Genomic DNA, 18,109 nt, shown 5'->3' on the forward strand with positions numbered 1-18,109 from the left:
TTTATTTTAGACTGTTATTCTTCATTATAATATAAAGCTATAATATAAAACAAAAATGGTATTTTTATCATTTTCATTTGTTAAAATCCTTTTTAATTATTAATTATTTGAATTATTCACACATTAGTGTTTCTAATCTTGCATTACAAATATCTTTGCCCGTTATATTTCTTAAAAATACACTCACTGTGTACAGTAAATAATATATTTACCTCTTTATTCTATTGCAGCTGAAATGGATTCAGCAAATAATGTTGTGTGTTATACCCCAGTGCCCTAGTAAAAGCAGATCAATATCTCTAACCACTCTCTAATCTAGAATGCAGATCTTTCTGTGAAGTGTCTAGTGAATTCCAATACAGAAGCTTTGCTGAATAGCAACAACAATAAAATTGCTAAAGCTTTTCCCTTACACCAGGTCTCAGATCAGGTTTGACTGTATTTATTGCAGTTACAGTGTTTTGTTTTTTATTTTTCCCCCAGCAAACTGATTTTGGATCAGTTAAGTGAAGAATGGTCAAAGTAAAAATGTGCTTATGTAGCATTTTGGACCCTTATAATAGTCCTGTCCATTATTGACAGATGATTATCGCAACCTAAAAAATTATGCACATTAGATTATACACATATTAGAAAACAAATATTATTTATTTAAACAGGTTTTTGCTGAGGAGCCGAACAGGATAGGCAGCAGCATCAGCGGGGTACAGCGACTGTGGCGACAGGACGTACGTCTCCGTTCCCTCCTTCAGGGAACGAGGGTTACCTTTGTAACTGAGACGTTCCCATTCAGTCGGTCACGTTCGATGTACGTTGGACAGACCGATGAATAGGAATCCCTACCAAAGCGCCACAGGAGCTGCCCCCTTCCAGCGCTCTGTTGTAAGCCACCTGAACCCCCTTGCCTGAGGACGGTGGGACAGGGCTAACACAGATAGTGTCGATCACTGCTGTTCCCCAAAACCCACTCAGTGAGACTATTGGATAATGCTGAGAAAGCGTACCCTTTCTTGGAAAAGGAACGCTGCGGAAGCCACATCCTTCCCCAAAGGAGTTATGTGGAAAAGAACATATGGACTAACCCTGTAGGACTGTGCTATGTATGGAGAACTGGGGTGACTCCAACTCAATGAGAGGTGAGTTCTCCCATAGGGAAAGACACGGGCTTCGTTTAGGAGCAACCGTGGAATCAGCCATATTGGATCCCCGTAGGGTCACACATATGGAACCCAGCCTAAATCCGGTTCTCAAGGATGCAGCGGAGTATAGGCCTGGTGCCAGACGCTCCACCACATCAGCTGCCGAAGGGAGATCTGAGGACTCAACAGGGTCTGCCATGTAGGGACTCTCTGATGAAATAAGCACATATAAGTGCAGCAAGCCGACACTAAGCCATTGCCTCTCCATGGGGATGATGAGGATTTAACCGTTTTGCCCCCTAAGGAACCTCACGACCAGGTCGTGCTTACCAACGAATTTGCCATCTATGTGGTCGTGGTATGCAGAAATAGCAGCAGCATGGAGTTTGAGGGTGGAGGGGGACAGCCTACGCTCCAACCCTTGCTGCAAGAAGGAAAGCACGACTCCGATCGAGCATCTTCGGGGGTCTTCTCGGCGAGAAGAGTACCACTCGACGAACAGGTTCCACTTCAAGGCGTAAGCACGTCTCGTAGACAGTGCACGTGCCAAAGTGATGGTGTTAAGTACCTCGGGGGGTAAGTCACCTAGAACCTTCGCGTCCCGTCCAGGGACCAGACATGGAGTTTTCAGAGGTCTGGACACAGGTGCCAAAGGGTGCCCCGTCTCTGAAAAAGAAGGTCCTTCCTCAGAGGAATGGGCCAGGGAGGGGCTGTCGCGAGGAGTGAGAGTTCTGGGAACCAGGTCTGGTTGGGCCAATAGGTCGCAACTAACAGGACCTGCTCCTCGTCCTCCCTGACTTTGCACAGGGTCTGTGCGAGTAGGCTCACTGGGGGAAACACATACTTGCGAAGGCCCCGGGGCCAGCTGTGAGCCAGTGCATCTGTCCCGAGTGTTCCCTCAGACAGGGAGCGACGGGAGCGTAGACCACCTTGACGGTTGATGTACACAACGGTCGCAGTGTTGTCCATACGGACCAGTACATGCTTGCCCCATAGAGGCCCTTTGAGGCGGCTCAGGGCAAGGCGAACTGCTAACATCCCGAGGCAGTTGATGTGCCAATGCAGTTAGGAGCCCGTCAACACCCCTGACACTGCATGCCTGTTGTACGTGGTGCCCCAGCCGGTGGCGCTGCGGCCGCCATATGCCCCAGGAGCCTCTGAAAGAATTTCAGTGGGGCCGCCGTCCTGTCGTTGAACGTATTCAGGCAGTTCAGCACCGACTGAGCACGTTCCTCTGTGAGGCGTGCTGTCTGTTCAACCGAATCCAACTCCATACAGAGAAAAGAGATCCTCTGCATGGGGGAGAGTTTTCTCTTTTCCCAGTTGACCTGAAGACCCAACTGGCTGAGGTGTCTGAGCACCAAATCCCTGTGTTCGCACAACTGATCCTGCAACTGAGCTAGAATGAGCCAGTCGTCTAGATATTTGAGGATGCGAATACCCTGTTCTCTCATGGGAACAAGGGCTCCCTCCACGACTTCCGTGAAGACGCGGGGAGACAGGGCCAGCCCGAAGGGTAGGACTCTGTACTGATATGCTCGACCTTCGAACGCAAATCAAAGGAATGGCCTGTGTCGTGGAAGAATCGAGACATGAAAGTACACGTCCTTCAGGTCGATCGCTGCAAACCAATCTCGGGGGTGGATGCGAAAATGCGTTTCTGCGTGAGCATTTTGAACGGTAGCTTGTGAAGGCTCCAATTCAAAACTTGCAGGTCAAAGATCGGTCGTAACCCACTGCTTTTCTTGGGTACAGTGAAGTACAGTGCCCTCGGCGACGATGCAGCAGCTGACCGCCTCGGCAGGATGTGGCTGATGGCCTCAGACTGCTTCTGTACAGCCAAGAACTGTTGGGCGAAGTTCTTAACTCTCTGTAGTCGGGTAACACGCCGGCGCGTTTTGCAGGATTTTTTTCACATTGCAGCAAAAAAGACTTAAAATACTCCGTCATTTTTTGTCATAGAGACATAAGTAATAGATCAATTGAAACTATAGAATTTGTTCTTTTATTTGTGTACACTCAGAGTAAAAACAAAATGTTGTGCTTTTTGTAAAATAAAGAAAACTAACATGATGCGCGATCTCTCGTCTCCCTTTGAACACAAAAAAATTAGACTTATGTCTAAAGAAACATTGAAATGTCAGGTTTTAAATCGTGTAAGTCAAATCGAAAACAGACATTCTGTGTTTATGTAATCTGTATGAAAAGAGACACATGTCAGAAGTCCATGATTCAGCTCATTATCCACTAATGCGGCCACGCCCACGGAACAAGCGTTATTCAGACGTAAATTCTGAGTCAAAACAAGCATACATCGTCTCCATCGTGTATTTATTGTCTTGAAAAGTGTTTATCTGGATGTTAAATCTCTGGAAGACATGCCATTAGTTCCTCGTTCCTTTTCTTCTTTAGATGAATTTGTGGACTAAAGGTGCACAGAGCGCCCTCCGGCTGCAAGTATGAATTGAAAACACAGTATTCAGCGTTCATGGTTCATAGTGATGACAATAAATATTGAATAAATATTACTCCTCTGTATAGAAAATTGATATAAACATATGAGAATCCATCAATATTTCTCCAAATGTGCATGCTTTTAAGCTAAAAGCCTGTATGAAATGACACAGAGGTAACATAACTGTTCAGACACTTTGCATCACAGAAATACATTATATTTTAAAGTATATAATAGAATACCATTATTTGAAATTGTAATAATATTTCACAGTATTGCTGTTTTTTCTGTATGTTTGATATACACCATGATTGCTTCAGACATGATCACAGAGGGTTTTTTCACAGCCTACCTGACTGAAAGGCCTTATTATTATGCAAGTCATTTCAGGTCATTATTATGCGATTGTTTTGTCTTCTCAGGTGAGAATCACCCATTATTCATGATGATTCATGCCTTCACGCATACTATGTTTCTTGACAAAAAGTGTCTTGCAAAAAGTAAATCAATATATTGTTATAAATGAAGGAGAAGGCAGCATCATTTTTACATCATTTTGAAGAAAAAACTCTAGTCTACAACCTCCAATACCCAGAAGTCTTGTGAACACAGATTAAATATACTTTTTTGACCTTATTTCAGTGACTTAAGTTTTTTGTTTTTTCAATAATCACGCATAAACGTTATTCCTTCAAAAACACAAACATGTACATACATGTTTGTCACATTTTATGGTAGCCTAGTTTGTGCTGAATACAGTGTAATGACACTTTTTCCATTAATATGATTATGAACAACTGAAAAAAGCACAAATGTCAGGGTATGTCAAAACTTCTCCAGGCCCCAAATCAGCCTCAGACTCCAGAGGGTTAACCGCTTCGCCGAAGAGGCCGGCCTCTTCTGGACACGAGGGAATTAAGAAACCTGACCTGACTGAGTATCCCTCATGTCCGCGAGACACAGCCAGAGATGGCGTTCCTGGACCACTAGTGTGGACATCACACGAACAACTGACCGTGCTGTGACCTTCGTCGTGACCATCACCAGCGCCGCTGCCTGAAGAAACCCTCTGAGGAGGATTGTAACGAGGCAGCAGCACTGGGACTCCGCCCCTTTGCAGGAACTGCAGTCTAGACCGCAACTCTGCGATGGTCATCTTCCCACAATGGGTGCATGACTCATCCACAAACGCCGCCTCAGCGTGCTTTAAGCCCAAACACGCGATACAGCGTTGGTGATCATCCCAAGGCGCCAGGTAACGACCACATCCAGAAACACACAAGTAGTACGACATCTTTAAAAAGACGCGAAACTACTCGTGCAAGCTCTTTCAGGGACTTCGCTCTTTTAAGTGCCGAAGCACGCAGGGGAATGACCGCTGCAGCACAGACAGGGAAAAGTGCAGCCAGTCGTGTGCACTCTCTCCTTGAAGCCGCTCTCTTACCAGCTGTCAGAACAGCTTTTAAGTGCTCAACAGCGCACCGTTACCAGCCGTAAGAACGGCTTTTACAGCTGGAAACAGCTTCACGTGTTTGCTCAATAAAAAGACAAAACAAAGAAAAACAGAAAATAAAGAAGATAGATCGGTGCTGTCCGCCTGCACCAAACGAAGAGCAGTTTCCAAAAGAGCTGACTCGTTTTCTTTCACACTCGCTCATAGACATCACCATGTAGTTCGGCTCCAACGCGAAAAGCTGAAGATGCAACGCACCTGCTGCTCATTATATACCAGCGCTGCAAGGTAAGCAGCTGATGCATATGATTGCATGCCAATGTGCATTGGCTCGTTTAGTTACACTCAAAGTAGATTGGCCTCTCTGGCGAAATTCCTATTTGTCGGCCTGTCCCATGTACGTCGAACGTGACCGACTGAATGGGAACATATGAAACTGAGACAAACCAAATCCAGAAGAACTGTGGCAGTGTCTCCAAGAGATTTTAAGAAACTTGCCTCCAAAGCTACCTGAAAAATGATGCCCAAGTGTACCTGGACAAGAGCTGTTTTAAATGCAAAAGTTGGTCACACAAAATATTGGTTTGATTTAGTTAATATAAGTTAAATGATAAATAAAATCTATTTAAAACAGTATTTTTTAAAAACATCCTCACTTTACAGCATTTTTACACACGTGCCTAAAACTCTTCACAGTACTGTATCTTAGCATGCAGGTTTCTTCAAGCATCTTAGAGACACAGCCACAGTTCTCCTGGATTTAGTTTGTCTCAGTTTCATCTGTTTCTTCATGTAATCACAGACAGATTCGATGATGGTGAGATCAGATCACTGTGTGGAGCACCGGCTGTTAACAGACTCATTGTGTATTCAAAAATCTCACTGGATTATTACAATTAATGGCAAAATTAATGTTTGGAAATGTGAACGGATATTTCCTATTGACACACTACAGCAAAAGATATAAATAACTGGCTTAAAACGTTTTTTGGGGGGTGAAAATACTGACGTGCCTAAGACTTTTGCACAGTACTGTATATATATATATATACATATATACTTATTATATAGTTCCAGGCAAGTCTTGACCGCATTACATGTCCATATCACTTTGCCAAATAATTTCAAACATGGTCACACATAGTTTAGCAACATAAAAGCTACATGACATTTCTCACTAGCGAGGCACTGTTCTTGAAACAGATAGACTTAGAGACACTGCTGCCGAACACTGTTGAGAGACGCACAGGTTCAGGTAATTCACACATGCTTAATCTCTCTCTCTCTCTCTGTCTCTCTCTCTCTAATAACTGCATTAGTCTGCTATCAATGGCTTAAGTCTCTGTTACTAGCTCCAAAATGACATTTTGGAATTAGCAACAGAGGCGATAAGATGTGTAAGATATTAGTCCTACACATAAGGGTGTTTAAAGGACAAAAACCTGACAAATGTCTTGAAATACAACATCTGAAAAATGTCTTGAGGTGTGGTAACCATTGTGTAAGCAGAATAATTGACTCTGTTCCGTTGAATTATTAGAAAATAATGCATTTTTTCCCTAATAATTCAATGGTACGTTGTCAATTATTCCTTACATGAACTGTATCTGTAGATCTAAATATTCTGACTTGGCCTGCATGACCCTAATTATTTTTCCATTTAGCCCGCTTGGTGATGTTGAATATTCTGCTCTGCTCATAATTTGTCTTGACAATGGCTGATTTTAATGAAGTACTTGTCTGCTTTGGCTCGCAAGTCTTAGGATATACTAAATTCTATTTATTCATTCATTGTTTACTTCCTCTTCCCCATTTATCTCATTTATCTATCCTTCCCTCTTAGCCATTTTACATTAGCTGATTTAGTTATTGGTGAGGAATAACCTTGCTAAAACGGAACTGGCAGTTTTTCATTATTAATATAGACACTGCTCTGAGTCTGGTATGTGTGAGTGTGTTTATGTGTGCTTAGAAGAGTGATAGAAAAAGCAATAAAAAAAGATGGATATAATTAATTCCAGAGTTTTGTAAGCAGTTCAACATCAGAGTCTCACATCTCATGTTATTGTTTAAAATAGACATTACACATTAACAGACTTAAATATCAGTAGAAATGTTCAACTTGGTGATATGACTGACAGTATTACAGAGTGGTATTGTCCATATAACAACACATGTATGAATCAGACTTGTACACTGTATGTGTGTATATATATGTGTGTATATATATATATATATATATATATATATATATATATATATATATATATATATATATATATATATATATATATATATATATATATATAATGTTGCAAAATATTAAGAAAATACAGATTGTAGTATGCCTTTGTAGATTTGCTTTTAGCCTTGATAACCACTAGGCTACATGAAGAGGCAAAAAAATGTGAATGTATGCTGTAGTTTTTGTTGTAGCTAGATTAATTGTTTTTTTCAGGACCATGGACAGCACCAGTGCTTTTGCAACAGTATTTCATAGATCTGTACTTGTACCTCTGCTGGATCCATAGTTCAAAATGACCGAATGCCCAACCGTATCCCATAAATCTTGAACAAAGTTGAATATGAGGAATGCTGGGCACAATTTTGGCTTCTGAACTCACATAAACACTGTCCTACAGCCCATTTCCACCTGGATGTATGATGGACTTGTGAGCAGATGGTGAGCAAGAATGCAGCTGTCATTGACTGGTTGTAGCCATGCAGCTAAAATAAGTCATTGACAATGCTAGATGTACCAGTATCCCAACCAGGCCCAGAGTGGCAAATATGGAGAATTCCCCATGGGCCACACAGAAATTGGACCACTGTTGTATTATTTAGGTTTAAATATGTTATTTCTTGTTTTTATCTCTAATTATTAAAGCCTGAATTTATGCTTTTTTAATTTCTGGAATATTGTGCACATTACGTGTATGCATTCAAATGCCTCCATGTGTTTCCTAAACCCTCAAAATCTTTCTCATCCACACGGCTTTACAGTGTTTGCTTCATAAGCTTTCCACAATTAATTAGGATAAATTAAACCCCACTGGTATATATAATTTCTAACCCCTCCTCTGAAACAAGAGGCTTGATACTGGTCTGGCATGTTTCTCTGGAACATAACAGCTTGCTTTTTGTGTAGGCGTCCTGATGTCTGTGTACCAAAGCAATACATCTAGTTTAAAATATGAAATTAAAATGAAATTAAAGCAAATTTTCAGTGTTGGAAGGCAGGTAGAGTGGAAGAATTTATTGGAATAATAATTTGTTCTTGCTGATACACACACTGAGTGTAATGGTGGGTTGACTAAATATATTGCTCATTGCCTATAGGCAAATGAGCAATATATAGCGGAACATATAGCATGTGAGTCAGGGCATAGGAACTTTTCCCAAAGAGCTGGTTGACCTGTGAGCTGCCTGCAGAGGCAGCAATTCAATGGGATCATAGATTACACCCTACACAAAGGCTGTTCCAAAGGTATACAACTTAATTACCTAGTTTACCTAGGCCTCCTACCTAGTTTTAGTCAGACCCTTAGAGTTGATTCAACCAAAATGCGTTTTGTGTTTCATTGCTTTTTAATTGTTTGTCTACGTAAACGTGCTAGATGGGCATAAAGATGAGTTGTTTAGAACACTGTGCCATCTGTGAGAATCTGCAAAAGACACAATGACACAAACACATCCATCTAGTGCATGTTTGCATAGAAAAACAATGGAAGAGCAGTGCAGTGGAATGAAAAATGTGATATGTGTGAACGGTCCCAAAAATATATGGGCCCTATTTTAACAATCTAAGTGCATGGTCTAAAGCACATGGTGCAAGTGCACTTAGGGCATGTCCCAATCCACTTTTGCTAGTTTAAGGATGGGAAAAATGGTCGGTGCACCCGGCGCATTTTCTAAAGAAGTTGTCCATATTCTCTTAATGAGTCATGGGTGTATTTTTGGTGTATCGTGCAATAAACCAATCAGAGTCTCGTCTCCCATTTTCTTTAAAAGCCAGTTGTGCTTGCACCATGGCATATTCGCTATTTACAAGGCGGAATTTGAAAGCAGAATAACTGAATGCATCTATAGTGAGGAAACGGATCTGCTAATGCGCGAGGTTAAAGTGCTTGAGCAGACCATCTAAAGCCGGATTCCACCAAACATTTTTATTTGTATGCACACAATAATAATCTTTTACATTGTAATCCTTTTATTTTTAATATTTAGCATGTTTGTGTGCTGCTGCACTTCCCTGTGCATATCCTATAATAAGCAGAATGTATGCGCGCTGTGCACCCGCATATAGGCGCATATTACTAACGCGCTCTTTAAATAACAAAAACAAATTTTGCGCCATTGACTTTAGACCAGATTTCAGTTGGTCAACGGTGCAGTCTGTTTCAGTTGCCTCAAAATAGTAACGCAACTACAACGCACCTGAACACACCTCGTTTTCAGACCAGTATGCCCATGGGTGCACAAATGGGCGCAAATGCATTTGCTATATACACAACATGGCACAGGACGTGAAAACGATAACTGCGCCGGGCTGAAACTATTAAAAAGCACTTGCGTTGCACCAGGTGTATGATAGGGCCCTATATCTGTCTAGCGCAGCAAAAATTAGAAGAAAGAAGGAAATGTTGATAATAAACATATTTACAGTGTAAGTTTGCCGATTTTCAACGCCTTGTATTGTTACGATGTCAGTAGTATTTGTAAATTATGAATGTTTACCCTTTCTCCTGGACCGAGAAATTCCTGTTTATTTGCCAATGTATAATTATTTTGTGAAAAACAATAGTTTTACCCAATACTTGTATGTTCTTTGTTTTTATGCTTATTAGAATATTGTGCTTTTAGTTTAGCAAATGCTAATGTCAAAACCCATCTGAAATCAATTGCCAGGCAAGTCTGTGTAGTGCTCAGAAGAGTTGTTTTGTCAAAATCAGTAACATATGACATTACATGATGCTGACTTAGGAGCCATTTACACAGTGTATTTTCGGTGTATGTGAGATGCAGGGCAGTGCATGGGGGGAAAAAAAACAAAGTCTAGAGACACATTTTCTAAAGGTTTTAAAGGGGTGGTTCATTGTGATTTCACTTTTTTAACTTTAGTGTGTGATTAAAAAAGACATCTGCAAAGTTAGGATGCTTCAATGCAAAGGGAGAAATTTTCTTTTAAAGAATTCGCTGTTTAAAGGGTTAGTTCACCCAAAAATGAAAATTCTGTCATTAATTACTCATCCTCATGTCGTTCCACACCCATAAGACCTTCGTTCATCTTCGGAACACAAATTAAGATATTTTTGATAAAATCTGATGGCTCAGTGAAGCCTGCATCTCCTAGCCTGGATGCCAGCCGAACTTAGCCCCGTCCACAACATTTTGAGGTTGGGGAGTTCGGTCTGGACTCGATCCGTAGAGGAGTAATTATGCCCGAACAGAAACTGTTCGGACCAATCACATTTGTCTGGGCAATGATTGACAGATTATCACCAGAAACGTAATCAGCCACATCATCAAAAAGCGCTTGGGTTGAATTAGGGTGTGTCTCAATCAGTTCCCTAGCTCCCGAGCTCGTGAATCAGTATTTCGTGTACACGAATTCGGGCACTGGTAAGGACAGTAAAAGATGCTGGTTCACTACACATTGGGACACTTATGACTCGTGACGTGACAACGTCCTCATTGTACAACATCACTACTGGTATTTATGAACAACAACAGAGCTGATATTTTCTGATATTACTTGTAATGTTATTTAAAGTACATTATGATTAATTATTTGCTTTCAGCCGTGAATAAATTATAAATGTTAGCTAGATTATGTTCATTACCTGTCTAGCGATGTATGTTTATGCTGAAATATAATAAAATAACGGTTTGTATTTTTAAAAACATCTATCGCGTATCGTTATGTGATAGTGAGTTGGCTCACGTGATTCAAGTTTCGCGCTTCAGAACTTCCGTTAAGGGAGCATAGTGAGCATCGATGCTCCCTGGTTTTCACGGTGCATTGTGGGACTTTTCAGTGCCCTTAAAATGGCCGACTCCCTGGTCAGTGCCCTGACTACTGAACTAGGGAGCTGATTGAGACACAGGGTTAGTTTACAACAGTGATGGCTGTTGTTGAAGAACTGAGATGTGTGGATTCCGCCATCGCATCCGTTATAGAAGATATCGACAGCGCATTAATTGGCAAGTACTCCGTGTATACTTATTCTTTTTACAACACCGGCAAAGATTGTTTACGCTCATCTTCTACTAGTTCCAGCATGTGTGCAGTTGAGTTCTGTTGACAACTATGCGTCGCTCAACATACATCACTTACTCTGTAGCTCTGATTGGTTGTAGGTCTATCCAATTGAGGTCTTTCCTGGATCGGTTGAAATACGCCCCCATAATCAAAGCCCAATGGAGCAGTATCAGACTCATATTCGAACTAGAATTGAGTATGACCATGTCAGGCTATGCATCTCCAGTAATAGCACCCCCTTTTTCAATACACAGAAAGCTACTAAAGCTACTACTACTTTCGTTATGTCATAAGTGTTGTGACTTTGGCAATTTGATACGCTCTCCGAACCACTGAATTAAAATAAAATATTCATAAAGCTTTGAAGCTTCATGAAGCATATAATAGCCTTTTTTTCCTGTGGAGTGTAGTCAACGTAGTAATCAATTTTATTCAATATTTAATCAATATTATGCATTAATATTTACTGAAAAGTTGCTGTACTGTAGTTGCTGTAAATGTATTTTACATTATGGGAGCAGCCCCTCTTCCCTCCAAAATTAAACCCAAAAACTGATTAATGATGTGTTTCTGCCAGTCCCCAGAAAAAAAAGGCCATTATATGTATGTAATGTAAGTGTCAACGTAATAATCAATGTATATTATGCGTCAATATTTTCCAATAATTTCTGAAAATATAGCTGTCTGTCCCACTTAAAACCATTCAAACTGGTTAACAGCGCAGATTTGTTTGTAACTATTGAGAGCTACACAAACCACGTGATCTCGGCGAGATCAAAGAGTGTCGCAACTCTCATATTTAACGGCTCTGAATGTATCAAAACAGATGTTCCCTTGTCTATTAAAATGTCATATTTTAAAACGTTTTTGGTGTTTTCATGGTTTCTACAAAATAAAACCGGAAACCGAGGCAGACCAAGGGTTAACGCGGGTATGACGCAATTGACAGGTGACTCCTCACACGTCCCAGAGCCCTGGTTAAAATTGCAATTTTCTCACAATTTACAAATAGTTGGAAACATTTGGAATATTGTAAATACTCATATATAACACTGGCCTAGTGGTTTTTGGATATTTTACTGCAAAACTATTACATATTGCACTTTTAACTCCACATCAGCTATGTAAATTCATCAACTAACTATTCAGAAACGTCCTATTGCATTCTACATGCTGTCACTTCTTCTTGAGTCCCTCCATCATTTTCCAACTCCAGTTTAAACATAAAAGGCTGTTTCCTGATAGTTTCAGTGAGTCTGAGGTAATCGACACTGCTAACACAAGCTCTTGAAACTCCGCCCTCTTCGTAGGAGCAGCAGCTTATTTGCATTTAAAGGGACACACACAAAAACTGAGCTTTTTGGTCACACTCAGAAAGTAACAAATTTAACATGCTAGGAAAAAAAACACTCTGGGGACATCAGAGACTTATTTTCCATCTTGTACAAGTGGCATTATATGACCCCTTTAACTTGAGGGCCAATCACGAGATGCTGTAAAAGATTCAAAATGTGAGTGCAGTGGTCAAACGTGTCAGTCTTACACGTTTACATAGAAAAATAATGGAAAAGCAGTGCAGTGGAATGCATAAAATAAATAAACATTCTGTGTGAACTGCACCTTAGAAAGCAGCTCATAAGGTTTCAAAGCACAGCTATATAATGCGAGTGCTGTGTGGTCTGTTTTTCAATCGTAGTCCAGCCCTTATCCTCATAGTGTGTGTGTGTGTGTGTGTGTGTGTGTGTGTGTGTGTGTGTGTGTGTGTGTGTGTGTGTGTGTGTGTGTGTGTGTGTGTGTGTGTGTGTGTGTGTGTAAATAGAGACTTAGAAAGAGAAAAGGAATAGAATAATCTCCAGAATTATTCTCCCTTTAATTTTTCATTCCTCACAGCATCTCCAATTATTCTGCATGACTGTGCGCCTTCAACCTCTCCTTCAGATGCACTTGGTCACCTTTCTTTTTCTCTCTCTTTCTCTCTCCATCCCCTCGTTCACATCCCCCTCCTCTCTCTTTATCCCCTCCCACTCCCTCTCTCATTCGCTTTCCACCAACCCCTCCCTTCCAATCCCCCCTGTCGCTCTCTGTAGTGAAATGAAGCAGGAGCTGGAAGAGGAGGGCAGTCGTTGTTTGCTTCTGTCCAAGCAGCACAAGTTCAACGAGCACTGCTGCATCCGCTGCTGCTCTCCCTTCACCTTTCTGCTCAACCCCAAGCGCCCTTGTCTGGACTGCCACTACAACGTCTGCAAATCCTGCCGCACCTACAGCCAGAGCGAGAGGGGCTACATCTGCGGCGCCTGCCAAAAGAGCAGGTAAGTGTCCTTAGTCACACACGAACATAAACATGTACACTGAAGGATAGAGGGACCACATCTGTACTTCCTGGTAAATGGACATGCTACAAAATGCACAGTGTTATGCAATTATATCTGGACAGGGAGACACTACACCTGCTGGTACGCGGTAACACACACATCATTCAAACAGCTTGTAAGGGGCACATGGAAATAAGAAAATAAAACAAAAAAAAATATGTAATGTGATTCTGTTTTACACATGCAGTATTGCTTGATTATTTTTAAGTGACTAATCATTTTAAATTGTTATACTAAATCGTTTTATGAGTTCTTAAGGCACACTTTTAAGGTTTGGTATTTATGAATGGATTCTTGAACATTATTGATAGGGCTGTGGGGGTACTTAAGACAAAAAAGGTTGGGAAACACTGGGGAGCACTACCTTCTTCTTCATCTCGAGGAGTTCCCCCTCCTAGCTTTACTATTCTTTGTAAAGCTGCTAATTGTTTGCCTCAACATTTTTAATGTCTAGTGCTTTTCTTGTGACTTCCATTAGCATTTTTGCTTAGAGCCCTTTACTTAATGTCTCCAGATATTGTTTCATGTTTGAACAATGATAACTCATTTTCAGCCTTGTTTGATTTCCTAAATGCTGGCTTTATGACTGCTGAATATGTCCCCAGCCCACTGGAGTTTTGATAGTGTGTGTGAGACTGTGTGAGCATTTTTCAGAAAGCGAGATTGGAAAGATAGGAGAGAGCGGGATAAATAAGGAGAGGCTGCAGTAGCTAGAAAGATGGTAAGAATATCTGCAGCATATGTTGATGATTTATAGTTTGTGTGGGTCAAATGAGCTGATAGTCTGTGTTAAAGGCACAATTCACCCCCCAAAATGAAAATTCTCTCATATTTTTTCTCTCACACTGTATATATACTGTATATATACTGTATATATACTGTATATATATATATATATATATATATATATATATATATATATATATATATATATAATATATATACCCTACGGCTGTGAATCGGCCGTAGTTAATCACAGCATGATGTACATTACTAATTCTAAAACGTCACTTTAGAACTAGTAACGAAGGAATGTTGGGTCCCTCCATTGAAACTCATTGTATTTTGTACAGTATTATTGAAAGAGAGAGAGAGAGAGAGCGATTACAATCACCTGATCGCATTACCTGTCTGATATAACATTCATTCTTCAGGTCGATGTCCATAATATTTGATCCATTATAAAAATCTGTTTGAATGTCCTCTGAGGAAAGCGATCTTTGTATTTGTCCTTTTGACAGTTAAGGGAATTTTCCATAACAGTGCTAAAACAATGTCCTTTGTTTACATATGTCCCTTTCAATTTAAAAGTCTCTTGCAATTAACTCATTCACTCTGCCATCTAATGGCATATTAATGTAACTTTCACTCAATCTATATTACGCACTAATGGACCCTTTCTCAACACCAAATACAACACATTATTTATATAAAATAATATTTATTGAACAACAATATTTAAATTAACAACAATAGCCATTATAAACGACAATAGGAAATAAACACATTTGTACAATTCAGTCAAATGTACAAAATCTGTGCTCTGCAGGATGCAAGTTAAATATAGCCTTAATATTAAATTATTCAATTTAACATAGCCCAATTCAATTTGCTCAGGAACAAGTAATATATTAATAAGACCAAAGATTGCCTATTTTATGTTCCCTAAATGAATTATATCTCATGTTTACCCACTATAAGAGCCAGCAAGCCACTGGCCGAGATGAAGCTGTTCTCGGCGGGTACACGAGCACAGAACGGCCACTGACGGCCTAGAGCTTGCATATCGGAAAACTAAACATATTGTAAAATAGGCACTATGATTAAATATGAGTCACATATTTCAAAAACTCTTAAAACTACAGTTTACAACAAGTGTAGTATTTGTGACAAACATGGTGGATTTGCTCAGCCGCCATGACAGGCGCTTCAAGTGGAGTGATACAAACTGTGAAAAGGTAATGCTGTTAACACTAGAATTTCACATGGCTCTCAGCCAATCAGATTCAAGAACCCCAAAAAAACTGTTGTATAAATATATATAGAACGAACCAAGGGTAAGAAGATAATAATAATTACTATTATTTTTGGGTGACTGTCTCTTTAAAAGTAAAGGAATCAATCAGGAAAATACTTCCCATCATACGTAGCTGTTTCTCGCTCACGTTGTCTCTTATGGTCTTATTTGCTTTCTCCCTCTCTCTTCATATCTTTCTTTCTCTCACGTACACTCACTCCATGCCCAAGGCATTGATTCTCCACCAGGATTTATTCTCTGCGAGTTTCCTTTCATGTTTCCTCCATGAAATGTTCACTGTATAAAAAATCTGGCTCACAGATTTCATATTACAAGACATCAACATGCATTTCATGGTATCAGCAAATAATGGTTTCCCTTGTCTCTTGCTTAGCAATATTTCAAGAGATGTAGCCCCGGCTTTCCACTCACAAAACTGATTACGCCAACATGGAATGAAATTACGCCTTACTCTAAATTAATGTGGTTATGTAGTCAGATGGCCTTTTGAGAGAGATGAATATCACCATCTAAATTAAGTTTTTTTTTTTTTCTTTCTTTGCTGTACTGATCATCTATGCATGATAAGGAAAGCATTTTAATTGCTTTTGTAAAGAGCCTATAATAGCATTTTTATTGGGTTTGTAATTAAAGAAATGTTCCGGGTTCAAGACAGGTTCATTTCTGTCGGCAGCATCCAATCCATGACATGAAGTTTCCGCAGATAATATTATCTTTTTCTTGTTAAAAACCAGCAAAAAAATTATATTTACACTTACACAAATAAATTGATGTCTATGGTGTAAGATATTACAAAGAGTTTTAACATAGAAATGTGTTTATATTTATTATATTTTATAATATTTATATATTAATATATTATATAATAAATATTTTTAGCTCTATAATGCCAAATTTGTTCTATTTAGGTGGGTCTACTTTTTTAGGCGGACAAATGTCTCATTTTATGTTACAGATATAATTGTAGTGGATGGACTTTTGCCAATGTAAACTGTGCTTTGCAAATAAAAAAAAAAAAAAAAAAATTCTGATGTTCTTCCTCATATAATGCAAGAGTTACTAGGTTATACCAGAAGTTTAAAATATTTTTGAATAGTATTTTAACATTTATTGCCAGTGGCAATGCCTTGCCCCATAGACACAGTTTTGTTTTGTTTTGTTTTGTTTTGTTTTGTTTTGTTTTGTTTTAACAAACTGAATGGTAAAAGTCAAAAATTATTGTCTGTGGTAATGCTGTTGTTAGTCATAATTTATTAACCCAGAACATTCCTTTAAGTAGATGTATTGTGTGTGTGAGAGAGAGAGATGCTGACTAAGATGTTACAGTCACACATCTCCACTCACTCACACTTACACTTAGTGCATTAACACGTTCAGTAACACATCATAACAGTGCACGAATGTGTTTTCGTGTTTGTGTATGTTTATGTTTGTGCCATTTTGAAGTTTAAGTGAGATTGGTCTCTTTGCACTGTCACTAAGTATCACTGCATCTTGTAAGCTTCAGACGGCAACACAGACGTGAGCGTTTGGATGGTGCAACACACAGATGGTGAAATAATGTTGTGTGCATGTGCAGATGGGGCCTGACAGGCGTAATAGGTTGAGGTCTGCTCCAATCATCCACTCTGTGGGTGGGTGTATTAGAAAGATACAAGAAAGCTATATAAAGCCAGAGCCGAAGAAGAAACATCTAGAAAACTTTGTGTAATGAAAAGTCTCTCTCAGCATAACCTTCATCCATCTGTGAAATTAAACCACCAGATTTCCCATTTGAATTCAATGTCATATTGAACATTTGAAATGTTTGTGTGTGTATATGTGTGCCACATTTCTAGCAGCTTTTATACAATATACACTACTACCATTCAGAAGTTTGCATTTGGTATGATTAAAAAAAAATGTATACAGTAAAACATTAATATTATTGAATATTTTAATGAACAGCATATATATACTATATTGCCAAAAGTCCAAAAGTATTGGGACACCCCTCCAAATCATTGAATTCAGGTGTTCCAATCACCTCCATGGCAACAGGTGTATAAAATCAAGCACCTAGGCATGCGGACTGCTTCTACAAACATTTGTGAAAGAATGGGTCGCTCTAAGGAGCTCAGTGAATTCAAGCGTGGTACCGTGATAGGTTGCCACCTGTACAATAAGTCCATTCGTGAAATTTCCTCACTACTAAATATTCCATGGTCAACTGTTAGTGGTATCATAGCAAAGTGGAACAGCAACTCAGCCACGAAGTGGTAGGCCACGTAAAATCACAGAGTGGGGTCAACGCATGCTGAGGCTCACAGTGCGTAGAAGTCGCCATCTTTCTGCAGTGTCAATAGCTACTGACCTCCAAACTTGGTGTGGCCTTCAGATTAGCTCAAGAA

At 39.7% G+C, this 18,109-nt stretch overlaps 1 protein-coding gene across 1 annotated transcript in view; it reads left to right on the forward strand.

Moving 5' to 3' along the window:
• Positions 1–18,109, forward strand: part of myripb (myosin VIIA and Rab interacting protein b) — a 256,773-nt gene that overhangs the window by 130,302 nt on the left and 108,362 nt on the right. Inside the window, exon 2 of the mRNA XM_067378160.1 lies at positions 13,397–13,618. Within this exon, the coding sequence (XP_067234261.1) occupies positions 13,397–13,618 (222 nt within the window). The remainder of the gene's footprint in view (positions 1–13,396; positions 13,619–18,109) is intronic.

This window comes from Chanodichthys erythropterus, chromosome 23 (assembly GCF_024489055.1).
Source record: "Chanodichthys erythropterus isolate Z2021 chromosome 23, ASM2448905v1, whole genome shotgun sequence".
Lineage (NCBI taxonomy): Eukaryota > Metazoa > Chordata > Actinopteri > Cypriniformes > Xenocyprididae > Chanodichthys > Chanodichthys erythropterus.